The sequence below is a fragment of the Cuculus canorus genome, chromosome 8 (assembly GCF_017976375.1).
Source record: "Cuculus canorus isolate bCucCan1 chromosome 8, bCucCan1.pri, whole genome shotgun sequence".
Lineage (NCBI taxonomy): Eukaryota > Metazoa > Chordata > Aves > Cuculiformes > Cuculidae > Cuculus > Cuculus canorus.
The window spans coordinates 22,052,844-22,080,679 of NC_071408.1; the positions used below are offsets into that span (position 1 = coordinate 22,052,844).

The 27,836-nt window shown below is 40.8% G+C and overlaps 1 protein-coding gene across 2 annotated transcripts in view; it reads left to right on the forward strand.

Moving 5' to 3' along the window:
- Positions 1–27,836, forward strand: part of GLIS1 (GLIS family zinc finger 1) — a 203,957-nt gene that overhangs the window by 12,899 nt on the left and 163,222 nt on the right. Inside the window, exon 1 of one of the 2 annotated variants that reach the window (XM_054073242.1) lies at positions 4,703–4,843. The exons of the other annotated variant lie outside the window; for it this stretch is intronic. Within the exon in view, the coding sequence (XP_053929217.1) occupies positions 4,801–4,843 (43 nt within the window). The 5' untranslated portion in view covers positions 4,703–4,800. Of the gene's footprint in view, positions 1–4,702; positions 4,844–27,836 lie in introns of those variants that run through there. 2 annotated transcript variants of the gene reach the window in all.

Consider the following 27,836-nt stretch of genomic DNA (forward strand, 5'->3'; position numbering starts at 1 on the left):
AGCACTGTTGGCCTTTAGTTGTTGGTCATATCTACATCCTTATGATCCAGCTGGAGTTAGGACTGTTTTGAACTGGGGATATATTGTGACAGAAATCTGCATTAACATAGCAGATGAAGGAAGCTGTTCTGCTTCTTGAAAGGGTTCATGAAGCTTGTTCTTGTTTTATAACAAGCCTGAGAGTGAGGCTGGCAGAGGTAAGTGTGTTGGACTTTAACTTCTGGGATACATTTTGAATTGTCACATGCAATGTTCATGGTAGGAAAATAGTGGTATAGAAAAGAATAATGTTGCCTTTTGGATGGAGTTAAAGCTGATTTGTCTGTAGAAACTGAGATGCACGTGAAACAACTTTTTGTACAGTGACAATATTTTATTATACAACTCTCAAAATCTGAATTTTGTTATCTAATAGCGTCTACTGAAATCCTGACAGAAAATACAAAAACATTGTCAGTAGAGTTTGTTGTTGCTTCGGATTAAGGGAATAATAAGTAAAAATTAGGAAGTTACTGGAAGCAACATGGATTTCTCAAGCAATGATCAAGAACTGGACAACAGATGTTTTCATACAGTCAATCACTTGAGACTATCCTTCAGCGTGGAGGATATAAACTGTTTATAGATGGGAGGCTGTGTCCTGGAAAACACTGACACTGAAGAGAATTGGGATGTTGTATTTAATTAGGTGAGAAAATACATTTCTAATGGTGTACAAGGTGATATGTTATTAAAAAGCATAGGCAAGTGATGTTATCTTTCAGTTAAGCATCATTCTAGTTGCAGGAAGATACATTAATACTCAAACTTTCTTAAACAGCTTTGAAAAATTAAAGGATTTGGAGAAGAACTGGAAGATGCTATTGCATATGTGGTACTAATAGAGTAATGGAAGATTAAAGGCAATCTGGTCTGTTCTGTAGATGCACCCGAGGAGAAAATATATGATATTTAAAGGGTCTTCCATGTGCAGATAAATGTAGAATGACATCTCATGGCTGGAAACTGAGAAAGATCAAACAAGAAGGAAGGCCCATGTTTTTGACTGCAAGAGTAATTAACCCTGGAGGAGGTTAGCAAAAGATGTGATAAATCCTCTGGTACTTGGAGCTGCTGATCCAGGCTATTCCTATGGAAGAAATGATCCATTTCCACCATGGTCATTGCATTCAATAGTAGAATCACTAAGTGAACAAACTGCACCATCCCAATGGTGGCTTCTTGCTGTCTGTAAAAGATAAGGTCCCAAGCTGTCCCCTGCTGCCAGACCTGGTTCTGTTCTTCCTTCATGTGCCCTCTGCATTGCAGTCCTTGGGCCTAGCATCTGTATTGAGGACAAATTTGTGGACTTGTTCTGGGTTTCATGACAAAGAGTAAGGCGCAGGCTGGGTAAGGAGGAGCATTACTGCACCACAGTCACACAGTTTTGACTGTAGTTATGGTAAGCCAATTGCTAGAAACTAATGTTTCCACAAAACCCACCCATTCTTTCCTCTTGTTATGTCTCTGTCTTCAGCAAACAGCAGCTGCTCCTCCTTGACCAGACAAGGCTCTGTTCAGAAATGTTGTGATGGAACCTTGTGTTTCCTAGGATCTGGACTGAGACCAAGTAAAACCAAATGCTGGGTTGAAAATCTGGACACCTAGGGAAAGGGTAATGGCTGTGATCTTCCTTCTCTTACTAAGCACTAGTGATTTTCAACATTGTCTTCCCTTTCTTTGCTTGCTGGATTGAAAACAAAGGTGCTTAGCCTCCTTCCTAGAATGGCAATAGTGACATACTAACACAGTTATTACAGCAAACATTTTGGCCCTCTCTGGTCATAATGTTTTCTTTCTGTGGGGAGACTGAAATACTAACTCACAAATAATGTCTTAGAAGTCGTATTAGTCACACATTTTTAAGACATTCCAAAATCATACCAACCTCCTCCTGAGCTTGTCTGTTGCTACCAGTGATTCAAAGTTTTGAAAACTCTCCTTTAGTTTTGATTTACATTTTAGTCTTGGGCACTTGTTATTTCTGGCAAATGCCAGCTCAGTTTCATTAAAGAAAAATCTGTTTTACAGCCATGCAGCTCAGATCTGCTGCGCTTCTAATAATTGATGGCTGGTTTCCTTATTTCCTGCATTGTAGAAAAATAAGGACCTTGTTAGATGCAAACAAGCCTGCATAAAGTCACAGTGTGAAACATCAGGTTGGGGGTGAGCAGAGCAGCTGTGGGCAGGTTTTACAACTCTGGGCCACAGTTGATTGAGGCAGCCAAGGGAAACCGAGAGATACCCATGTGACTAAAATTTGGTTGAGTTCGTTGGCTCCCTGGCCTAAGATTTATATATGTGACACCTTCTCCCTCTGTCAGTCCCTGGGCCAGACACAAGCCTGTGTCTGTATATGTACTTATGGCTCCACGTACCCTGTGGTGTGGCCGCTGTGCCCGTAGCTTGCCATGCCACCATGGGACATGTCTGTTTCCAATGCTGGCTGTCTTGTTCCAACAGCCCACAACAGAGTCAGTGTGTGCTTTGGAAGAAAGCAGCAGCCGTGTGGTGGGCATGAAAAATCAAGAACAAATACACTCAGAATTTCTGCAAGTGGGCAAATTAATTTCAATCTGAACTGTCATCACAAGGGCCTTTTTTTCCTTCCCCTTTCCTTTGGGTGATATCTTTGATATATATTTCTGAATAGGGCAAGTGATTACTCTTTGGTGCCCACTAAGAGCATAAGCAGTTCAGTTTCTTTTTAGATGATCCTGTACAGGATCCTGCCTGTTTCTTGGTTTATGTTACTGTGGACTGGTTTCTTTGTGGGTTTTGTTTTGTTTTGTTTTAAGAACCAGTGAAATTCAGGGATACCTGTGTAAATGGAAAACAATCTCAAAGTTTTAAGGAGCAGCCAATGTCTATCTGGCATTCTTTCACAATGCAATAGCTGTCATGTGCCTCCTATCATATTGCCACTCCATAAGCCTGGTAGTAGAGAAAGATCTTGCCTTAGAGATAAGTGGAGCTAAATGGCTCCTAGAAAGTCAGGCAGTGATACTTAAAGAGTGTCATAAAAGGTGGGTTTTTTTAATGCACTTACTGGGTCCAATCTGTTTCTTTTAGAACTGGATAGTTGTTTTCAGGCAAGATAAGTATGTGATGAGTCTCCTAGGCACTCCTTCGAAGGACTTCTTCCTTAGAGGAGGTGCTGAAGAGTTTGTAGGAAGTGCAGAATCACCTAAAAATCAAGCCTTAAAGTTTGTTCTACTAAAGGTCTGGTCCAGAGAAGTATTAGGCACCTAACTGCCATTGATGTCAGTGGAAATTCAATGCCTAAATACCTTTTTGCATCTGGTGCTTAGTCCTCTGGTGTTCACTGTTGTGTATTTCATGCTTTCTGCAGGTCTCCTTTTATGGTGTCTTCTGTGAGTGGTGCAATAGTATTGATTTTGAATTCTTCCCATCATGAGTTCCAGCACACGATGCAGACAGCTACAGCTGCCTTGAAAGCTATGCCATGTTCCACCAAGGAGTTGAGGACTCAAACCAGCAGTGGAGTGGGAGAATGACTTGGAGAAAAGACACTGCTCTCTTATTAATTTAGTGTTACTGCGGGAGGGTGGGGCTGACCTTCAGGTACTGAGACTTTGTTGGGAGGGAAACTACAGTGACATACTCAGTGGTTTGGATGAAAATCCATGGAAAAATGGGACATTTTTGTTGGCATTTCCTCCACTCAGTGCTGATCTTATCGTGATGGTTTAGTAGCAGAGCTCTTTTGGCTCCTTGCCAGATGATACCATCAAAGTCTGTCTGAGATGTGTAAGATAAAAGATCTCAGGGAATTACAAGTATTATGACTTTCCTATCAAAATATTCTGGTGTGCAGAGTCTTCTTACCCAGAAAACTAGCTTGCTTTTTAAAATTTTGTTATTGAAAGAAAAAGAAACACAAGAGTTGGAAAGTAGAGTCCAGTGTTTATAAGGGCCCTGAGAGCAGTGTAATTAGTGTAGGTTTTCAGAAGAGACTTGTTCCTCTGCCGTCAAAAAGACCCTAGTGATCAGCCTTCTTAGATGTAACCTGGGAGTAAGCACTTGAGAACTGTGTACCATACGCTGGTGCTGTGTTTGGCACTGAGAACATCAAGTGTCCTCTCAATAACATATAAAATAAAACACTTTGTGTGCTCCTGGTGTGTACTAAGACGCTCCGGAGGTCTAAATCACTGCCCAGCCATTTGGACTGATTCTCTAAACTCTCCCTTGTGAAGGGCTGCATCAGGGTGCTGTGAGAGTTTCTCTGCTGGGTGCAGTGATGACGAGAACCCTGTCTTAGTCTTGTGGTACTGTGCAATACACTGTTCTAATATGGACCCGCAGGGTCTGGTAGTGCTGCCTGCTGAGTGATGTGAGAGTGAGGAAGTTCCTGTGGTGACAGGAATTCCCCTTGTCAGGTCCTTCCTTGCAGAGACAGTGGTGCTGTAAATCTGTTTTGACTCTTTTCAGGTAAATTCAGTAGTGATGCTCAGGAACACTGGAAATTTTGTGCCTCTAGATGGCTTTGATGGCTTTGCTTGAGATGCCATCCATATCAACACCACTGACTGAATGTGAGATTTGCTTGTGTCTACTGTCATTTTCTTCCTCCTGTGTTTCTACCATGCGACCTCTTTTTTTCTCCACAACATGCAGTCACAGCTTTGGCTGACCTGCACTGGGATTGACCTGACTGCTACCAGGAAGCCATGACTGGGAACCCTGAAGAACTCTGTAAGAAAGTGTCTACCCCAGGCACAACCACCCAGTGGTGGTATGAAGGTAGCAGAAGCTGGGGTCTGCTTGCTGCCCCACACAGGTAAGCACAGTGAGGCTTTATAAGGCATGTTGACTTTCTTTGGGCAGTATCAGTGTTGAAAGAAGTCCCAGGACAGTGCAGGACAGTCCCTGCAAAGATGATGAACTCTGTCAGATTATTTAACAAGACACAATTGGTACAGATTTAGGTAAGTGAACATTGGAGCCTTCTATCTATATGAGGGGTGCTATACCTTACCAGTTCCTGACTAAGAGTAGTATCCTAAAATGCCAAATCCAGAGGCAGAGTTACTCAGACTGTAAACATACAGCTCCCTTTTTTTCAAGGTCAGCATTTAGGATGGGAGTGAAATCTAGAAAACTCTATGTGGGACTTACATAAAGGTGTTCAATGTTAACTTCAGCTGTTCCCATTGGAGCAAATACTCCAGCTGCAGGGTTGGACAGGGAGAGGCAGTGCGTTGACTTATTTCCTTCTGATATGTGTATTATGAGCAGGTCAGGGCACCCAGACCATCAATCGTGTGCACATCCTAGGCCAATCAGAGTTGGTGGCTGAAGGACTGGTAGAATTTGGAGGTGGGTTTTGGCATGGAAGAGAAAAGGCAGGAGTGACAAGAAGAATTAGAAACCAATGGGGATCAACTACTTTGGATGTGAGTATAGATCCATCTGTGCAAATAAGTGAAATGGGACCTGCAGGAAGTAAGTGTGTGTATGTATGGGAGTGATCATTAGGGGAAAAACACCCAGATAGTCTTGATTTTCTTTTTAAAGCTTCAAGTTTGAACTATTGAGTTATGAGCTGCTTGTTCCTCAGATTTCACAATGCATGAGAGGAAAATATTTGACTTCCTTTCTCAAGGACTCTAGAGCTGTTGTCAGTCCAGTTTTCCAGTTTTTAGAGAGAAGTCAGAGCTATTCACCACTACAGAAGTAGGACCTCAGGGAAAGAATATTGCTTCCAGCAGAGCTAAATTTTAGAGTGAGCGACCTAGCAAGCTGGCCAGCTCTAGGAAACAGCGGGCAACATGCTGCACAGAAGGGTGCTGAGGGATAGACAGGGACCCCGGTGAAAACTCTGGCCCTTTCTTGTCTGTGCTGCTGTAGAACAGAAGGCTGGGCAGCGAAGGTGTCCTATCCAAAGCCTATTGGGTTCATAGGAACTGGGGACTGGGAAGGACCACATGGACCGTCTAATCTAGTTTGTTGCTATTGGAGGCATTCTGCGCTCAGTCCAGGCAGCATTTGTCCCACACAACCCGCAAGCCACAAAGCACTCCCCAACAGCCTATAACAAACTGAGATCGTTAGTGGAAAATACCAAAAGCCACAAACTGCTGTGTGCCATAAAGAGCAGGAGAGGCCGAAAGCACTGGCTAGAGCCAGCAACTCTGGAAAGGCTGGGAATTTCCTTAGATGAAAATTCCCAGATGATCCAAGCATCAAATCTGATTGTTGGTGTAAGTACCAAAACTAATAGCCTCTTGTTATTTGTGTACTCAGATGATCAGAGAACTGGTGGCAAACTGGTGCCCACCAGCACTGGAGTGGAAGGGAGCTCACAGGGATCCTGTGCTTGCTGTTTGGGCTCATTGGTGTTTACAGCAACCACATTTCCATGCAGCACACAAGAGAAGGTGCTTCCTGCCCCCCTTCTTTTTCCTTTCTTCCCCTCTCTCTTTTAATAACTGAACCCAATAGCTCCTCTGAGTTACAAGGGATTTTAACAGCAGAGTTGCATGGTGGAGAGACCTGGTTTTCATTGTGCAGTGCGGGATATCAGTTTTAACCCAGAGGCAGTGATGTTATTTAACAGGTGCCTTAAAGGCATAGTGCTTATTTAATCACCATCTCCATATCAACATTATGCAAATTGAAATTGCTTAGGTACGCAATTAATTGTGAATGCTTTAGACATTTTTAAAGGCATAAGACAATACCTGAAGTTCCATTTTAAGAATATCCAGGTCAAAGGACACACATGTTTTTATTTTCTTATTTGAGGTATAATGTGTTCAAGGCAGATTTATGGCACAACCTTTGTTTATTGACTTGTACTTTTCCACATGAAACTAATGGAACATGACAGATGATATTTATGAGGCATGTGTTCCTGATTAAATCATGTTAGACGTTAAAACCTGATAAAAGAACTTATTTTAAAGGGTGGATTAATAGAAAAGGAGGCAGTACTGATTGGGGAGTTTACACGGAACAAGACACATTGGTCTTAGACTGAGTATTTATAGGTGAGATATGTGATTATAAAACTTTAGAAGCTGAACAGAAAAAGATTAATAAGCTTTTGCTCTTTGGAAAGTTTGAGTTTTGTTTTTCTCCATTTGTGAGCCATTGGTCACCTCATATTTCTGGTGTTTCAGGTGAATTTATTCAGTTCTGCTTAAGAACTTGTGATCCTTTATGGCCTAATGCTTCTACTGTTGGCTCTGCGTGCATTCTGCATGCTTCAGGAATCTCAATGAGCAGGTCTGTGCAAGCAGTCTTTGACTCCGCTAAAAACTGCTCTGTAACATGCTTTTAATTTTGCTCATATGTGTGGAAATCTGATAAATTAGCAAGAGTTGGATAGAGATGCTTCTCCCCACCTTGATATCTGAGGCTTTGCACAGACTTCATAGTAACAGGTTAGTAGGGAGTCACCCTGTATAATATTTTGCATGTCAGGATAAGAGTATCTGCGAAGTATTTCCTGTGTAGAGCAATTGTAGGGTTTCAGTAAACATACAACGTGGGAAAAGCTTCAACTTGTTTTCTTTTCTTATTGAATATTAAGTCTAAAGGGAAAGCAGATACTTGGTCCTACTTTCAGTCACACAGGTGCAAATCTGGAATAATGCTACTGATTTCAGCGACACGAATGTGTCTAAGGACATATTCTGGCTTGGTGCAGCATTTTCACTCCTGAATTTTAGCCTTCTGTGGCTGAATTTGCTGTAACCTGGATCGTCCTTAAAGCTGTATCATGTCCAGAACAGACAGATTGCTGCATGAGAAGGTAACCTTAAGTTCCTATGTTGGTTTATATAGCATTTTAACCTTAGATCAGCTTAGACTTCTAGAAACACTTATCACTACAAATCTAAGAAAATTTTAAGTGTAGTTTTCATGACAACCAAGTAAAATTATATGTTTTTGTGCAATATTCACCTTCATTCTGTATGTAACCTCTTTGTTGTAACTTCATTGTCAAATTAACAGCCGTTTTCTTTTAATCTAAAAGAATGTTTTTTCTGGGTAAGATATGGTAAAAGTATGTTAAAATTATAGTTTCCAAGTATTAAAATGAATAAAATGCTTCAATATTTTCTCTGGGGAAGGAGTGCAAATTATAGGCCCATTTATGGTTTGCTTTAATTTGGATTTCTCAGGATAGGTAACTAAAAATATTTGCAAAATGAGAAAGCTATGTAAGAAATAGAGTTTTCTGTGAATAGAGAAGTTTTTATAAGGAGTTGTGTGATTAATTTAATTGAGTTAAAGCAAGACCTTGCACCTGGTATCATCAGAGCCAGTTGTGTTTGAAAACCTGCTTTCTCACAAATCCAATGAAGATTCTCACCTCCCCCAGGCTACCTGCTAAAACATCCCTGCCTACCTGAGATTTTAGAATAAGCCTTCTCTCCCATTAGGAAGTGAAAATCTTCATAATGCAGATGTTTTGCTACAGAGAGTTGAACCCTGCTTCCCTAACTGTATAGCATAAGCTACAACAACAGATCTGAGAGAGTAAGAAGAAGAGAATAGAAAATAGCACTGAAAGTAATATAATATTGTTATATTAATATTTTGGCTTCTAGAGGATTTAGCAGAAGACTTCAAAGATGGAGCGAGTTGTACATCAGAGACTTAAAAAAAATGGGTTGAGAGTGAAAAGAACGGGAATGATTTTGTTGGGAGTTGTTACGTATCTAGGATGCAGAATGTTTGGGGGAAAAAAAAAAGTTGATGAGGTGAGAATGAATGGTATTGAAGAAGATGCAGCTTTGTCCCTCAGTCCTGCACAAAATTTTACCACAAGTTTTATCACTTTTAGAAAGATTGTGTCTTCAAATATGAAACCAGATGCTGAACACGAAGGACAGGTTTAAGAGTATTATTTTTTGCCTTATGCTGACAATGGCATCCCTAAGCTTTTTGAGGGCATCACAACTCTGCCCTCACAGCCGGGTTCTCAGATTCTCCTGGAAAAATAGCACTGTTAATCACCAGTGAAAATGGCTGGTGATAGCCAGTACTCAGGAGGTGACAGACATCCTCCTTTGCCCAGCCAGGATCAATGCTTCCCACAGCATTTCTGGTACATCTTTGCCAAGCCTGTTCTTGTATGCTGCCATGAACAGAGAGTCTGTGTCCTCTCTGTCCTAATGCTCAGCTGTCTTTCACACCCCTCTCCTTGATGTTTGAACACTGTCTTGTTTGCTGAGCTTGACTTCTTCTGTCAGCAAAATTAATTTGAACTTCTGTGTAGTGCTGCTGTTGATAGGACAGGAACTGGATCCAGACTTGAATTTTTCAAGGTAGGTGTAAGTTTAGGGAAACCTGAGTTCCTTCAGCTCCAACAGATACTGCTTCACAAGGAAAACCAGTCAAGCTCTTAATGAATTCCTATCTCACAGAAGAATTGTCCTTGTAGTGAAAGTGTTGGTGCCAGGCTGCCAGGGAGGAATCCCTGTGGTTATAACTTTCCTCTCAGCATGGCTTCCTGCTGCAAAGGTTCTTGCTGGCTCCCCCAGCTTCTCTACTTCCTTTGCTCTGTCCTGCTGTGCTTTGCCAGAGAGGTTGTTCCTCTTCGACCTACTGCTTTTTTATTTGTGTATTTTTTTTGCTTACTTCTGGTTTGTATTTCTGCATCTGCTTGCTGTGGAAGATGGTGCTGGGGCATTGCTGGAGGGAGCTGAACAGCTGGGCAGGAGGCTTTTAAAAGGTGCCTGTAGCAGCCAAAAGATACATAGGGATCCCCCTGGACCACGCTTGGGAAGCAAGTATGACCTATCGGCTGTGTTGTTGGGCCCTTATAAAGAGAGGGATTCTTGTAAAGAGAGGATAACTCCAAGGAATCTGAGCTGGTATGCAAGCACAGCTGCAGGGAGTGCTGTCGCTGAGGGATAACTGAGCACTAGGTGTCACTGAGGTAGAGTCCATGTCTAACGTCTACCACTGTCTTTTGTGGTGTGGTGGGTGGTAAGAAATAGCCCTATTTGAGTCCGTATTATTGAGCAGGTTCAAAGAACTATGCTGGAGATCTATTTACGTGTGTGTATGCATGTATGTATGTGTAAAGACGTACACATGCGTGTAGCAATAGCATTATCTCAGCTCTCAGTCTGCTGGGAGACAGCCCCATTTCCCACCATTAGAGCTTATTGGATCAGAGAGAAGGGAAGTGTATAAAATCCAAATATTGTAAGAATGTTATGTTTAATCTCTATTTTTAATATAAACAGAAAGAAAAACACATATCAGCTAATATTGATTAATTATATCCCCGTGCTGGTGGCCAAGAATGGAGAGTATCATGCCATATAGAGTACATACAGCATGTTCTTTTTATGAATAAGCTAGGGAAGGCATCCAAGTTCTTTTAGTAGTTGGTAAAGGGTTTGGCTAATTTTCAGATTTTGAAGCCATCTGGAAAAATTTAGCCACAATTATCTGCCTCACAGTCCCAAGATAAATCATTTTCCTACTTACACAATTGTTGCTCATTAAGCTGGTCAGGTTAGGGCTGATTAAACAGCGATATTATAACTCAGGCTTTTATAGAGCATTTTGTAGATACAGCTTTGATGATGAGAGTGATACCAGTGTGAGCCCCAATTGAGAAGAACAACAGGAAAAAATAGTTTCATGGAGTGGAATAAACACTCCGTCTAACAGAAACAGTTTAACAGAAAGAATTCTGTTCAGCTCTCTGCAATTTAATATATCGTCCTTTCTGGCAAATGTTTTATCTAAATAGTTCAGTGTGTACACTAGTACATTAGTTTATATGGTTATATGTTATTGTGTACTAAATACCTATTATGTATAATATAAATAACCTTTTTTGTGAATCAAAGATACTGAAATGTCCTGTGTGATACTGCAACAATAACAATTTTGAAAAGCAGCAGCAAATAATTTTCTGTTAAAAAACAGCTTCATTATATTCTTTGTCTCTTCTTTGCATTCATAAAGAAACTCTTGAAACTGAGAAGAAGAGGGAGAAGGAAGACAAACTGTGAATATTGTTTTTTTTCTTCAATTTTAAGTGAAAAGAAGTTGATGAACCTGATGCTTTGGAAGTAGAGACGTAATTCAGTGGATTTGAAGTGTCTTTACATTTAGTAATTTCCAGGGCTACTCTGAATTTTAGAAAGTATTCTGGAAATCAGTTATTCTGCTTTGTAAAAATCAATCTCACACACCAGTACGTTGTGCTTATGTAATTGAGTAGTCTTGTTGTCTTCAAAGTTCTGCTTGCACAAGTGTGTTATTTGCGAGCTTGGACTTACCAACCTGGCTGTGAAGTGCTTTAGATGTATCTAATTAGGATTCTTGGCTTGGATAAGGGCTAAATTGCTTACTCAGATGTAGCTTGACTGAGTGTTAAGAGATGCAGCCCCTTGGCAGCATCGCTGCCTCTCTCAGCTGTGGATCAGAGGCATCCCCGGGAATGCCTCACAGGCAGCGTTCACGGAATTAAATCCTTACTTTAGCATTCTCATTTTGCCAGCAGAGGTGATATGCTTCACCTCCCGAGTCCCGTAAAATTTATTATGAAGGTGTGACGTGTAGCCCAGCTGAATGACATCTGTCTCTGGTTACAGTGCTGAAATCCAAGTGATGTGACTGTCAGATCTGAGTTTGGGGCCTGACTCTGCCTTCACTCATCATAACACTCTTGAACGAGTTAGGGAGCTTCTCCATGCCTTGGGCTCCCTGGCTGTGAAACGAGGCTAGCGGTACTTAGCTGCTCTTGTAAAGTGTTTGGTGACTGAGGGGAGAGAATGTGATCCAAGAGCACTGTGTATTGGCAAATATTTTAACCTAGAAATCCCTGGAGCTGTACTTTTGAGAAAAGTAGTTGAAAGTAGAATTTCACTTAATGTGGAACTGATGAAGCTATTGAATGCATCAAAATTATATGCAGGGAGAAAGAAACTTCTGGTGTTCCTTTCTGTTCATGCCAACCACTACTCCTCTGTCTTTTTTTGCAAACTTTGTTATTCTTTTCCTTTGGAATGAGGTTTTTGAATGCTAAGAATTACTTAAAGCTCATAAAATGCAGGGCTTGGAGCTACAATAACTAGTATTTCCAGGACACGCATCATCACTGAATATGATAGTGTTGTGGGGGCACATGTCATTGTAAAATACTGGGAAGTCTTACCAGATGGACAAGTTCTCTGAAATAAAGTGAAGCCAGTTAACACTCTCATTTCAGCCACATACTTTATACGCCTGACAACACTGAAAAACTTCATTTTTTTATTAAGTTCGTGCCTTAGGATCTGTATCCTAATGCAGTCCCTCTGAAATGGAAAGAGAGACTTCTCAGCACTGTTTATGCTTCCATAACTGTGTGATTTTCACATACTCCAGCAAGGGTAATATGTGAGGTTAAAGAAAGAAACAGACCTGTACCCCTTTTTCTCCCTTCCCATTTTGATTTGGACTAGTGATCTTTTTACAGTATTGGGAAATTAACACATACTTTCTTATAATTAATTTGCTGGGTTTTTTGGAACAAGGGTGATGGATTGAGCAGCTTCTGTGAATCTTCATGAGGCAGGGTCACATTATGTAAGAGATCTCCAACCCAGAAGGAGTGAGAGGGATGTTTCTTATCAAAATGTCTGCCCCTGTTCGGGGCAGTGCGATCAAGTATGCCTCCTGCCTGGGACAAATAGCCACAAGTCCAAGGCTCAGGATGAACAGGCCATAGGCTGGTAGAAGAGCGCTGATGAAGCCGTGTGGTGAAAACTGAACTCCCAGCCCTCAGTCTCTTTGGGTTTAACCAGGGGTTAGTTTCTGAGCTAAGTGTTACAGAGCTTTAAAAAAAAAAAAAAAAAAAAGCTTGATTGAATTTGAGGATTTCTTGTGTCCTTTTAATCCAGCAGATACTTTGAAGTTTTCCCAGTCTTACCTTTTTAGTCCCACTATGATTCCACCTCAAGGTTCAAATTGCTTCTCTTGCCTCAGATCCCTGTGCAAGACTTCTTGACGTGACAGTTGTATTTCCACTGCATGTTTTGAGGTTTCCCTTTTGTTCTCTGTACATTATCTAGTTCTTTCACATATATGCAGTCTTGCAAATGGTTATAAATTACTTTGTAGACTCGAATCTGCTGTTTTACTCATCGAGCCTTCTGATACCCATATGTAACTACCATTCATATTGCATAAAAACATTTAGAAGAGGGCTGCTTCTGTTCATACAGCACCAGGCACTGAAAGTCTGATCTTGACCAGACCCTCTGCAGCTTCCCTAATAGTAGATTAAGCAGAGTCCCAGACTGTGTTAAAGTTGCAGTTCTGGGATTGTTTCTTTCACTCCACATAGGTTATTTGGGGTCTAATTTAGAAATCAGACTCTGATATTTTAATACTCATGTGTAAATGCTTATTGAACCCTCCCTTCCTTCTAACATAATCCCTTTCTTGTCTGCTGCTAGGACTCCTTTTTGAAGTGAGCTGGGAAGTTATTTGCATTTGGAATGGAATAAATAAAAACAAACTAACATTAAGGTGCAGTTGCAAAATATTGCAGGCCCTTTGAATGTTGTGTATCTGCTTATTTTGGAGCGTTTACGGGGCTAAATGTAACATGAATTTGTCTGTGATGTGTCATAGACTTATCAAAGCCAAATTACTCATTAAAACAATGCTGAATTGGAAACATAATGCAGTAAACTAGAATATAAATAAAAAGTTAGCAGAAAGGTAACTTGATATATGAAACCATAAAAGAGATTTCAGAATTAATGAGGGAGACAATATTTCTCCTGTAGAGACTTCAATATTTGGTTGAAACAGCGTAACAGCAACACATTATTTATTTCTCATGTTGCCTTATTCTTAGGCCCATGGGACCAGACAGGAAGGAATTAGAAAGCCCTATATTACAATTTAATTGCTTGAAGGAAAAATATTATTTTTTATTGTTAACCATTAGCTGCTTCTAGTTTTATATCCAGTTATATCTAGTTAGGACTAGACCAGTGGCTGCTCAGGTGTTACAAGAGCTGTGTTTTTTTCCATTTAGAGCAGAGCTTTGAAGAACTAGTCCTGATCTTTCACTGAAGAGGTGTTTACGTACTACATCCAGTTTTCACTGAGTTGAGCCATCGGGAGCAGCTCATGCTCCTTGGTTTTTGCCTTCTCTTTGTGTTGGCCTGGAATTTCTGTATAATGTAATGTTTTTTATGTACTTAAACTGTTCATTTTTTTTAACCACAGGTTAGAATAGTGATTCTGTTTGGCTGGAGGCATCCCTGTTTAATATACAGATTTGGTTTTTAGGCAGGTTTGGTTTTTTTTTTTTTTTTTCAGGGACAGGGGACAATGAAAGTCTTCTGCTTTTATAGCTGTTGTTCATTTTTGCAAAATGAAAATTCTCATGTGCCAGCTATGCTGTGATGACTGTCCCCTGCTGTGCTCTTGGCCTGTGGGAAATGCAAGACAATGTAACTTAGTTTGGCTCACCATGTTAGAAATATTTGAGAGGAATGATCTCACACCTGCTTCAGGCTAAAAATGCTTACTGCTTGAACAGACGGAATGGCTCAGCTGCTAATCTATGGCGATTTGACCCCATGGACAGATAAGCAAAGCTGAGATATGTCTGTAATGCTCAAAGCAGTTTGGTAATGTCAGTGTAACAGTTCAGTCTTCCATGTATCCACATGGAAGGTTTGACAGATCAATACAGTAATCCGTTGCATTTTTGTGTATACTTGGAGCATTTGCTTTCCCTGTATACAAGCAGGAGAGCAGACTTCTTCCCATAAATCTTTCAGTCTTTGATCCTTTGTTTGGGCTCCCAGCAGCATCATTGATTTTGTGTGATGCAGGGGATTGGGTCTTTTGACAAATGTCACCAGCTAGGAAGGGACCATAGTATTTCACCAACTGATTGCTGGTCAAGGTCAGCCCTGTTGTTGAGATAGGCTTTGTTCTTCTGATGACTGAGAAGATGACCTGCAGGTGTGCTACCCATGGGTTGCAAGGTCATTACTTTGCAACCCGTGGGTAGCACACCTGCAGGGATATCCACAGAAGTGTTCTGCCTTCCTCTAAATTCAGAAAATGATGGTGGTCTTTCTTCCCTTTCACTGTTAAATTCACTCCCATTAAGAACTATTTTTAGCATCAGTAGTTAAACCACAATGTGAAAGGTGTTGGCTAGGTTGCTGAGATGATGGAGCTGTTGCAGATCAATACTGGTCACTGCTGATATTACCTGCAGCTGGCTTTGTTTCCATTTTAGATGAAGGGAATCTTCCAGTCCAAGAATATCTTGTATGTAGTACTCAAATACAACTCATTCTTTTGTTATTACAGTGAAAGATAGCAACATGACAGAAGACCATCACAAGAGATTTTGGTAGATCCCTGGGTCAGGAGGTCAGCTGGGATAAGCTGCTGTTTACTGTTCCAGTGGTGAAACACAGCTGTAGTATTTACTCACTTAGAGATATGGGTTTTGGGCTTTGGCTTTTGTAGGCAGCACATAGCAGGTATACAGGTCTACTCCTGCGTCTATGCCAATTTTGGCTGTTGGAATAGGTAAGGAAGCTGTTTCCTATGAGTATCTGATTAAATATTACAGTCTAATAAAGACAAACTTATCTGAATACAAGAGACACAACAGATGGATTATCTAACTTCATTCAAGTCAAGGAGTAGCTTTTGGAATCGAATACATTAGTTATTTCTGTGTGTGTATATACACGGATATATGTAAAACTCTCAGGGGTTCACTTCTCCTTAAAGAGCTTTTTGGAAGCCCTGTGAGCTAACTCTTCAAGTTGTTTAGGAAACATATCTGTCTCATCTTGTGAAGTATGGTTGACATTTTAAATATATTGTGGACATTGTGACTGACTTTAGACTTTTTTTCCCCTAAGATAGAGCAAGCCTGTTGATACCATGGCCAGTTCTGCTTTTCTCTGCTCTTGCAAACATTCAGCGGAGAAGGTGCGCTACTTCTGATGAATACTTCCATTGTTTGCTGTGGACTCTGGGCAGTAACTTTGGCCTTACTGGGAAAGATTCCCATTCTTTGATGCTCCGATTCTTCAGCCAACTCCGTTCTGTTGAATCTGATTTTTAATCAAGTTTTCCTTTTAACTTGTAATGTAACAAGTCCCTAAATGTGTTACTGTCCACCAAAGAGGGTTTCTTGGCAGGATTTCCAAAAAAAAAACAAAACAAAAAAACCTCTATTCTGCCAAAATACTCTTAATGGATGAAGCAACAATTACTTGTAGCTTTGTGAAAATAGACTATATATTGTATATATTGTGGAGCAAGAGACCATGATGTGTGTAGTGATGATTTGAGGTATTGGGAAATTAAGTGATACATCAGTATTGATGCTTGGTGCCAAGTATTTAGTTCAATGCTTCAATTTGCTTTGCAGTTGGAAGTGGGAGTAGGCTTTTCAGGAGAAAAGGTCTAGTGGTTAGTGCACTAAGCTGGGCCTTGGGAGGTCTGGCTTTAGTTCTCAACTCTCTCCAGGCTTGCTGTTCAACTGCGAACATGTTTCTTGCACTCTCTGTGCCTCAGTTCTCCTGTTTCCCTCCCTCCCTCACTTCTTTTTTAACATTCCTTTGGGAGGAGCTGTCTTTAAGCCTTCTGTATGTTACTTAAAAAAGAAGTACTGCATCTCAGTAGGGGCCTGGAGGTACTTTGCCCATAGAATTATTTGTAAGCGTTCTGGCAAATACAGAACTGTCATGTATGTCGGGCAGGCTGTGAGTTATGTATCCAGTGACAGGTGAAAAATTAGTGAGCAGAAATGGCAGCTATTACAACCACTTATTTTTTCATTTGGACATCTTGATTATCCTCAATGTAAGAAGGATATGGAGCTGTTGGAACGGGTACAGAGGAGGGCTACAAAGATGATTGGAGGGCTGGAGCACCTTACATATGAGGATGGGCTGAGAGAGTTGGGCTTGTTCAGCCTGGAGAAGAAAAGTCTCAGAGGAGATCTCATAGCGACCTTCCAGTACCTGAAGGAGTCCTGCAGGAAAGCTGGAGAGGGGCTATTCATAAAAGCTTGTGGTGATAGGATGAGGGGGAATGGAGAGGGGCAGATTTAGACTAGACATTAGGAAGAATTTCTTCACCGTGAGTGTGGTGAGAGACTGGCACAGGTTGCCAAGGGAAGTTGCGGATGCCCCATCCCTGGAGGTGTTCCAGGCCAGGTTGGATGGGGCCTTGGGGAGCCTGATTTAGTGGGATGTCCTTGCCCATGGCAGGGGAGTTGGAACTAGATGATCTTTAAGGTCCCTTCCAACCCTAACTATTCTGTGATGATGTGAATATTCAGAATAGCTGCTCCCACCCCTTCCCCTGGTCCCTAGCAGTAATGTTCCACTTTTGTGCAAGTTTGGATGAAGAGATGCTTCCTTAAGAACAAAATTCTCTCATCCTTTCTCTTCAGAAGCCTTCCCAGATAGTTCATAAAGCATTCTGAGGCATTACACAAGAATAAGCAGCTAGAGAGGACTGTGAACTTGAGGGGGAGCAATAGACCACAGTCCTGCAACCTGTCCTGGACTGATAGTTACTAAGTCTCCTTGCTTCCAGTCCATCACCTGTAAAAGGCAGTAAGTCATAGCTACCATAATACTACCCCAGACTGTGCAGATTCATTGATGTCTCTAAAGAACAGTGAAGATGGTACTTGCCTTGAACACTGACTTAATGTTAGCTGTTCTTTTCTGTGGAAGTTGGGGGCTTGAACAATGAAGGCCTCTGGTTGGTCAGTACTGAAGTGCATTTGCAGAAGTTACTTCAGCTGAGGTGCAGTAGCCAAAGGACAGAGGCCAGGGCTAGGCTTCTTCAGCAGAGCTTGAAGCCTGAAAGGAAGTTCCCAGAGGCTCTGTCTGCTCTGCTTCTTGAAAGGTTTTGCTTTAGTGAGAGTAGGGAGTAGAGCTGTATTAGCCTGACAGAAAGAGGATGAATGCAAGTCATTGCCCTTGCTGCCATCTGACATGCATTTTGAAGTAGAAAGTGTTCTGTAGTCCTGTAACAGCCGTTTTTAAGGATAAGCCTTATAACATTTCCCAGTATGAGAGCACCACTTCTGCATCTTTGCTAATTTTGAATGTTGGAATAAATAAGGAAGGTGTTTCCTATGAGTATCTGATTCAGCCTTACAGCCTAATAAAGACAAACTTCTCTGAACACAAGTGACGCAACAGATGGATTGTCAAACTCCATTCCAGTCAAGGATTAGCTTGTAGAATCGAAGTATCATTTTGTCATCATTAAAGTGGTGGCAATAAGTATTTTGCAAGGCAGTATTTCAAGCTCAGCCAGTAGGAAAGCAGGATTGCTTGTTGTGTTTTGTTTTCATTAGCAGAATATCTTGTCATTGGATCCAGGCCATTGTATCCACACACAAGGCAGTGATAGGGGAGCTGTTTTATCTACAGGTAGGTTAGATGTGCATTGCTGGATGTATGCATACTGTACACCATGTGATTGCAGGAAAGTTTGGCACTTGCTGCAGATCTAGTTTTCACAGAAGGGTGTGGCAGCTGGGGTCTGGACCAAATTTACCTGTGCTTGGAAGATGGCCCTTTAAGAGTACGCTGACAGGCACCTGTGGAGCTAAAGAGGTTAGGCTGCCTACGGTTACTTCCACTACAGATGAGAGTTTTGTTTTGTTTTGTTTTCTACAATGAGTAATGAGATCTCTGGTTGCGACTCTTGTTTCTGGAGATCTGAGTGAGTGGCACAACAGTGACCATTCATGAAGATCTTGTGAAAGTACTTAAGAAAATAACCCAACAATCTTAAAACCAGATCTGCTGTGTAAAGAAATTATACAGTGCTGCAGTGAGCTTCATGGTCCTACTACAAGGAGAAATTTCTGATCTACTGATGGACTTTTACAATAGATTTTCGACTCAGTCCTTGCCTCTGAAGCATAAAGAAATCTCCTAGTTAGACCCACTGAATGTTTGTTCTCCTTCCTACATTGCACGGTAAAGTTAAATGAAGTTTTGGTCCACAGAAGGCACAGTAATACCACAAATAAGGAAAGATATGGAAAGCAGTATTTTGTTGGACTTGATAATTCCAGGATTTCCTAGCTTACTGTAATTTCTGTATTTTATGCGAATGTGTAAGTAGATACACAAGCTCAGTTAAGTAAGAATGAGACTTGAAGGTGTCCTTGTACTTCTTTTTAAAGGTGGAGTCTATGAGCATTATGGAGGCCCTGCTTTTCTAGAAGGATATTGTATCAGCTGCCTCAGTAAGGTAGATGACATGCTAACTGTATTGAAAAATAATAACTGCGGAATAAATACTTTAAATTACTGCTGGCATACAGGAGATTTAAGGATGGGAATAGAAGAAATGGATGTTTTGCAAAGTAAACATTTGCAAGATCTTTTTTCAGATGCAAACTCAGAATCTGCTTTTTTTGCCAACAAATGTCTGTAAGATTTTAGGATACAGTCAATTTACTTTTTTTTTTTTTAACATCTCTATGGATACAATCTTGATTTCCAGCCAATAGGATCTGTCTGGCCCACAGTCTCTTCCTGATGGACAAGAGTGCTGCTGTGTGCTTATACCTGCTGAAAGAATTGTGGAATTGGAAAAAATACTTAGTGATAGAACTTTCATCTGCTTTTGTTTGACACTTAAGTTAATGAATTTCTCATGTCTAGCTATCCAAAGGAGTGATATTTGAAAATCTAACCCAAATGTTGCCTGAAATTTTTCATAATTAAGGCAAAAGCATTGTCTCACTGAGGACTGAATCTTCACACCTTGAAGGCCAAGTATGAGGGCAGGACTGTAGCCAGATTGTTCATGTAAATACCCTAACTAGGCTTCTGCATCCCCAAGTGTTCTACATCTAGGGACAGAGTGTGTGAATATAGTGACACATTCTGTGTGTGGCCCCCAATTTTGTCCTTTGAAAGCCTGTTGTATGAGAGAGACTCAAACTGAAGCTTTTTGAATTGAAGATGCCTTTTAGCGGAAGAGTGATCCGCCTCTCTGGAAAGCCCTACAGTGCTGGATATCACAGATGGGTCTGGTGTCACATACTAGATGACATGAGATTTTTCCTGTGTGCTATATTTCTGTAAAGCCAGCAGTATCAGCACAGTTACACTCAGTACAGACGTCTTTGGGTGGTTGAAAGCACCTGATCTGTACCTTGGGCAATGCCTGATTTAAACACATTCCAAACTGCAGGTTATGGCACCAAATCAGTCTGTAGCTGGGGATGTATAGACTGGGTTTTGGCAGGAACTGTCTAACTTTTGTCTGCAATATATAATAAGTCTTTATGGTGCTTAAGACACATAAATCTTATCTCCCCCTAAACTGTCTGTAGTTCATTTCCTTTGGGGTTGGGGGAAGAGGAAAGTCCAGGTAGATGGAAGGACAATTTGAAGAAAAGAGAGATCCTGTGAAATCATTTGAGCATGAAATGTTGGATTTAAACAATGAAGTAGCTTCCTTTCCTATTCTATTTATCATTTTAATTGCTTAAAACATATTTCTTAGAAATAGTCAAAATAAAGACTCAGACATATTTATATTTTATGCATCTCTGCTGTTAGTTTTTTTGGATATAAAATGTATCGGTAAACCCATGGAGATGTTTATACAGAAAACATAATATAATGGAAGTCTCACTGTGAATTTTGTGTTGATAGCATTTGTAATAAATCAGGAGAGTCAATTACTTTATGCTGCTATATGCACAGTAACTACTGTCACATTACATGAAAACATTACTTATCTACTCACTGTAAAGATGCCAACTATGTCTGGATCAAACTGTGCTGAACTATGAAGTCAGACTTCTTATGAGGAAGGAAGACTTGCAAATCATAGGAATATATGCGCTGGTGATAAAGCCAAAGGTTTCTGACACACTGCTTTACGAGGATTTTTCTTATTTGTTGTTTTCTGTACTGAAGTGGAAGAGGGAACGCAAATCAGTTCCTTAAGTTGTTAATGTTCAAGTAGTTCCTAGGGGAAGCAGAGGGATCAAGCATTATATATATCAAGTATTTACTATTGGCAAACAGAGTCAAGGCATCAGTCTAGCAGGATGTCCTGCAGGGAGAGAAGTACTGGGTAGGTAATGGACGTTCTTATTTCTAAAAGTCTGGCCTTTTATCAAGGTTTCTTTTGGTATCAGGCAGAGCAGAGAATGAGGGACTCAAGGCCAGTGATTTTAAACAAAAATACCTTGAAATGCATTCTGATCTCAGCTTTTGAGTATTCATTGTGGCTCTAAAAATGATAATACATGGCCTGTAGTTCAACCTGGGCATCTCAGTGCAAAGTGTTTTTATAAGAATTGAGGAAATGTCTCTCCTACAGTGTGTGTGAACTTTAAATGCTTAAGCTCTAGAACCAGCATAGACACAAAAAATTTAAAGTTCTGGGGCCCTTAATCCTTTAAAAAAACCGGATTATAATTATAACTTGAGGAAATGCTGAGTTTGGAAGGGAAAACTGTCTTTCTCTGTAAGGGTGGGGACTTTCACAGGCTTTCACACTACTGTCTTGAGCTATAGTTTAGTGCTGACACTTTACCTGTCCAACTTATCCAGAGGATAAATGGGTGAAGGTGAAAAAAATACTTGAAGCCATTGTTGGAAGAAGGGAAGGTATAAGAAGCCCAGACCCATCCTATAAGATTCTGAAATGAGGCAAGGCTCCTATCATGCCCCTGAGAGGTGTTCAAAGGAAAGGCAGCTTTTTCTCCAAACAAGTTGCTGTTTGGGCTAGGTGATTGTTTTGAGTGTTTGAGGCCTCTAGAAGAAGAGGAGCCTTGTCTTACAGATACATGCTTGGAATAAATTATTTCTGAAAGCTGGAGGAAAACATGAAGCAACTGCTCGTAAGAACACCTGAGCCTATGAGGAGGCAGTCAGTATTGCTTTGTGAGGAGAAGAAAAAAGGCTGTTTTAAAAATGTATGTAAAAGAAATGATATGCAGGCCCCTAAAACTCCTTGTCACCCATGTTTGCCCTCCATTTCTTGATAGGAATTCTTCCAAAACATCTGTAAGCTGTAAGTCATAAGTCTATTCTAATGTTTAAAGCCAAAGAACACTGGAGAAAGCACTGTCTCATCTTGGATTGAAGCTCTGTTTTGATATGATAGAATGCGTTGAAACTGCACCTGCTTATGGCACTGATGGCTTGTAACATCAAAATTCTCTTTATCAGCTCTGCTGTTCTGGAAGTCAGCCTTGGCTGAAACAGCTAAGATAGTTCTGAACTGACTATAAGGACTGTACTATGAGCTTGCAGTTGGCTTGCAGCAGAAGAGGCTGAGTAATCAGGCAATTACAGCTGAAATCAGAATCAGCTACTTGAAGCCTGTTCTGTTTTTGAATTTCTGTTATGTTTGGAGTTGTTATGCGAGTTTAAGGGTCTTGAATCATTTTCTAAGCCTGTGCATTTGAATTGATTGAATACTGGATGCTGTAAAAACAATTACTTCAGCACAGATACAATTACACAACTCTCTGCTAATTTTTGGTAACTGCGTTCAGACACTCCAGTAATCTTTGGTGAAATACCATTGGATATGAACAAGCTGTAACACTGATCCCAACTGGATGACTGAAGGAAATTAATATCTTTGTGTAAGAAAGTGGCCTCTCTTCACAGCTCTGCAAGGGCTGGGTTAAAGATTAGTTGTTTATCATGTCTAGGATTCTCTTAATTCAGTACCAAAGGGGATATTGGTCTTTCCTGTCCAAGCTGCTATGCTATTAATTCAGGATCTTTCACTGTATGCTTTACATCCTCCCAAGTTTCACATGTGCAAAGCAGTTCTCAGAATGTGAAGCTGTTCCTCTTGCTAGATAGGGGACACAGATGTTAGGTGATGTACAGAATATTTCCTTGTTAATATCCTTCATCCCTTTTGAGTATTTACAAAAAAACTAAAACATTTTCAGAAATCATAGAATAGTTTCTATCAGAAGGGACCTTGCAGATCATCCAGTTCCACCTCCCCTTCCACTGGATTGGGATGCTCCAAGCCCCATCCAACGTGGCCTTGGAACACCTCCAGGGATGGGGCATCCACAACTTCTCTGAACAACATGTTCCAACGCTTAAGTACCATAGTAGTAAAAAATTTTTTCCTAATACCTGATCTAAATCAGGTAAATACCTCTTTCAGCCTAGAAACGTTACCCTCTGTCTTGTCACTGTATTCCTTGATAATGATCCCCTCCCTAGCTTTCCTGTAAGGCCTCGTTTAGGTACTGGAAGGCTGCTCTAAGGTCTCCCCAGAACTTTCTCTTCTCTAGGCTGAACAACCACAAGTCTCTCAGCCTGTCCTCATAGAAGAGGTACTCCAGCCCTCTGATCATTTTTGTGGCCTCCTCTGGACTTGCTCTAACAGACCCACGTCCTTCCTGTGCTGGGGCCTCCAGAACTGAATGCAGGACTCCAGCCGAGGCCTCACAAGAGCAAAGTCGAGGGGGACAGTCACCTGCCTCACCCTGCTGGCCACACTTCTTTTGTTGCAACTCAGGATGTGGTTGGCCTTCAGGGCTGCGAGCATGCATTGCTGGCTCATGTTAAGCTTCTCATCCACCAGCACCCCTGAGTCTTCCTCGGGGCTGCTCTCCAAGCATTCTCCACCCAGCCTGTAATTGTGCTTGGGATTGTCCCGACCCAGATGCCGGACCTTGTCCATATAGATGTCTATATAGATAAAGGAAAATCCTTAGTAGTGAGTGTTAATGGCTTGTAGCTCTTCCTTTTGCAGTCAAGCTGATGCAAAGCTTGCCATTTTAAAGACACTGCTGTAGCACTGTCTGTACCATTGGATGTCCCTTCGATCTGCACACAATATTCTAGTTATTGATGTAATTTCACCACAAGTATAGAATGAATTGTAGAATCTGGTGAACTCTGCATGAATGTTCATGTTGTCATCCACATACAGCAGACATAAAACCACTGGCTGTCTTTTGGAGAAACCCATTGTTTCATCATTCATAATTGTACAGTACTTTCCAGAAATTTTCTCAGAAATATCCCTCATGAGCTTTAGAGCCATAATTTCCATTATCTCATGTTGAGTAACTGGATTTGTGAATTTGTCTTGAGTCATTTTCAGTTACTTTGAAATATGAGGATCAGATTCTGTTTGCAAACAAGACAGCTAAGATTGATTTGAACTTTATTCTTTGCTAAAGGGTATGTTTTCAGTTTCTTTAGTTTAGTGGTCTCACAGTGCAAGCCTTTGTCCAGCAAGATAATATCTTCTACATAGTATTTTCATAAGTATCTTCCTGTTTTCTTTTTTCTTTAGAGAGCATTGAAAATTTAAGCATTTTACCACATTTTTGTGGTCTTTTGAATGGTATCATCTGCTTTGCAGTGATCTCAGATTTCAAGATTGTTTTCTCTCCCAACTGGAAAATGTGGATGGCATCACAGCTTCATCTGTGCCATTAGCCAAAAGTTCAGTTTTGTGGTGCAAACTACAACAGTAGAAACCACGTGTGCTATGACCACCTTCAGAATAGGAGAACTATTATTATTATTCATATTAGGCAGCTAAGCACAGAGTCAAGTACAGGAATTTGATTTTTCTTGATGAGCTGTAGCAGGATTCTGCTGCAGACAATGTCAGATACAGCTTTAGCCAGCAAAAGCTGAATCATTTTGGCACCTTTAAGTTACACTGTGTAATTTTGCGCTTTGTTCAGTAACTACTGACAGTAATATGGCACAATAGTAGGTTGCTTATCAGTTTGATAATTCTGTTTGGAAAAACAGAAGTTTTTTATAGCTCCTGCAGTGTTTGTAGGAGCACAATCCCTATGATCTGTCATTTACAACGGAAGGACAAAACGTAAGTGGTGGGCTCTTTGGATATTCTTCTGCCATAGAGAAACTGCATTTTAGAGGGAAGGAAGAAACCCTTTAACTTCATGGGTGTGGGTTTTCAAGCTGCAGGAAGTCTCCTAAAACATCACGATCTCGCTGCTGGCTTGCTGGCTGCTCCTTGGGCAAAGATAATTCTTTGAAACCTGGAGACAGAAGAGAAGAATCGGAGCAGAGGAAATTGGCCAGACCTACACCATGCCTCCTTTGGCAGTGGACATCCTCAGGAAGAGTGAAAGACAAGCTGTTTTTCGGAGAAGCAGGACAGTAGTGTAGAAGAAACGGGAGAAAGAAGAATAGTGTAGAAGAAGTGGGAGACAGGTGGACTTCATGCAGGCTCAAATGGGAAGGTCGCACTGGGTTATTTTTACATCCAGAAGAAGGAGGAATCTAGACACTATTGCAGAAAAGGCCCATCCATTCACAAGGGTTTTCCAAGAGCCCACTGACTCTGTGGGAGAAGCAGCAGGTGAGACCATTGAAGATGTCTGTGTCTTAACTAAAGAAAACAGCAAACTGCATATTGTGGGGACTGATCTTGCCAGCTGTAATTAATAGAAAAAATGGTTTAACAGCTTTCTGACTCAAACTGTCTCTCCCCTTCCCCTACCAGGCTGTTTCACGTAGAAACAAGTGTCTACACCCATGGCAAATTGTATGCTTTAAAAGAAACACGTTGAGACCACTTGCAGTGCTGCTCATTCAGAGCAAACAGGTTTTGAAGGCCAGCTTTAAGAGAAATGCTTAGACACACCACATGTCTCTTTGGTAGAATTTAGGAGCTGGTGCTAGAAGGCTTTATTGGCTGACTGCTCAAGTGTTCAGAGCTTGGAATTAGAGAAAAGCCAGGAAGAAATGTGCTTTTGGAGCACTTTCAGTGCACTTTGACTTTTGTGGGGTACATAGTATCAGTAGCACAAGCTGCAGAATTCTTACTCAGAACTGACTATTCTGCTGTAGGATTTCATGCCTTAAAATGGCACATGCTGATCCCAGATGTTAGAATTAATCAAAGCAATGCAACAGCTTGAGTATTAAAAGGCACAGTCTAATCTACATGTTAAGTCCTTGTTGAAAATGCAAGTTCAGGAAAAAACCCTTTAAAAAATATTGGTGTGTCATTTCGAAAGTACAATTAAAAACTAGTACAAGTACAAAATTCTAAGTAATAAAAATAAATAATGAGAGATGGATTTCTTTTATGCATTTCATGTGAAAAATAAATGAGATCCTGTTAACAGTGTATTGGCTAAAACTGCTATCTTGAGATGACTATGTCTGTACAGGGATGTGAGAAAATGAAGTACATGGTCACTGAGGGGAAAATGACATAGATACAAGGTAACTTCAAGGAATGTGTAAGAAGGAAATGGAGGACATGAGTTACTGTGCAGTTTTTCAGTAAAGACAATAATGGTATGGTTGGTACTACATAGGCATCACTTTTTTCTGAGTTATCTTCCCTATTATGAATAGTTGCAGGGGTAACGAGGGGTGTTACCGGTGTGATACACTTTTCCGTATGTGCATAATGAAAGGATGAGAAGATAGTTTCTAGTGACTGGTGTGCAAGCCTTGTTGAGGGAGTTTGTAAGCAGAAAAAGGCAAGAGTTTACAAAGAGGGGAAAAAAACTTTCTTGCCTTTAATGTGAACGGCCACTGGTATTCCTGAGGATGGGGTAATGGATCCATCAATGAGCATCATTTTGGAAACATGGAACCAGTTCAGCAGCTCCATCTGGTAGTAAGCCTTGGTATTATCATAGAAAAATGCGAAATGTCTGAGAACTAAAGAAAAAGAGTGCACCTTTGAACAAAGAGCATGTTCTCTGCTGACATATCTCTCTATAGTCAAGATTGCAGCATGAGATAATTTGGTCCATACATGTTCAGTCCCCTAGATGGGCCGAGGTCTGCCACGGTCTTTGACGTAAATGGCCCTGACTCCTTTTAAAGAAATATTTTGAGTAGTAGAGTAGAGGTCTGGGAGTCCTTGAGGAGCTTGTGTCAAATGACCCTTTACCAAGAAATAATTGCACATGTTCTTACTGTCATGTAATATCATCAGCCATGAGATGGTTATGTTTATGGTGCAGGTGGTGACAGCATTGTCAGGATTGCCTGTATTTGATGGGATTATTTTCCAGCAGAAAATTTCAACTTGGCATTTTCTTTTGGTGTTACATCATTCCATGACAAAGAGGCCTTGGATCTGTATTTATGATATATTCAGGTAACATAGGGCTTTAGGGCTGTGTTCAGAAGGAGGCTGTAAAGTTGTTTGTATGGAAGTCGTGTTCTTTTTTTCTTCTAGATATATTTCAGGTATATGTTTTTAAGGAAAGCTCTGGAGCGTGGGTTCAGAGTTTTGTTTTTCTTGCTGTACTAAAGGCAAAGATAGGCCTTACCTAAAATTGTTCAGGTGCTTTCAAGCTCCTGGAGAGTTGAGGTCCAGGTCCCAGACTGATTTGAAGTTGATACAAACCAAACCCTCTTGTTAGTCTTCCACAACACTGAGTGATTAGTAATGCTTTACTTCAAGATGAGGACTTGAGATCATGTACATGTGGTTTAGAACTTGCCACTTTCTCGGCATGAGAGTCAGTACGTGACTGTGTGCCTGTTATGTGTCTGTTACAGCGCAAAATGAGGTTGGGTTTCAGAAACCCATAGCCTTGATTTAGGCCCAGCACAGCCATTTAGTGCCATTGTGCTACGGTGTTTCACCTAGATTTGAAAGGTGAATTCAAGGATGCTTCTATGAGTAAACAGGAATGCCACCCACAATTACTTTTTATAATAATAGTTTTAAAATAAATTGCTGAGAGGGATTTTTCTTGATGTTTATGTAACAAGTCACAAGCTTTGACTGCAGCTTTACGTGTTAGG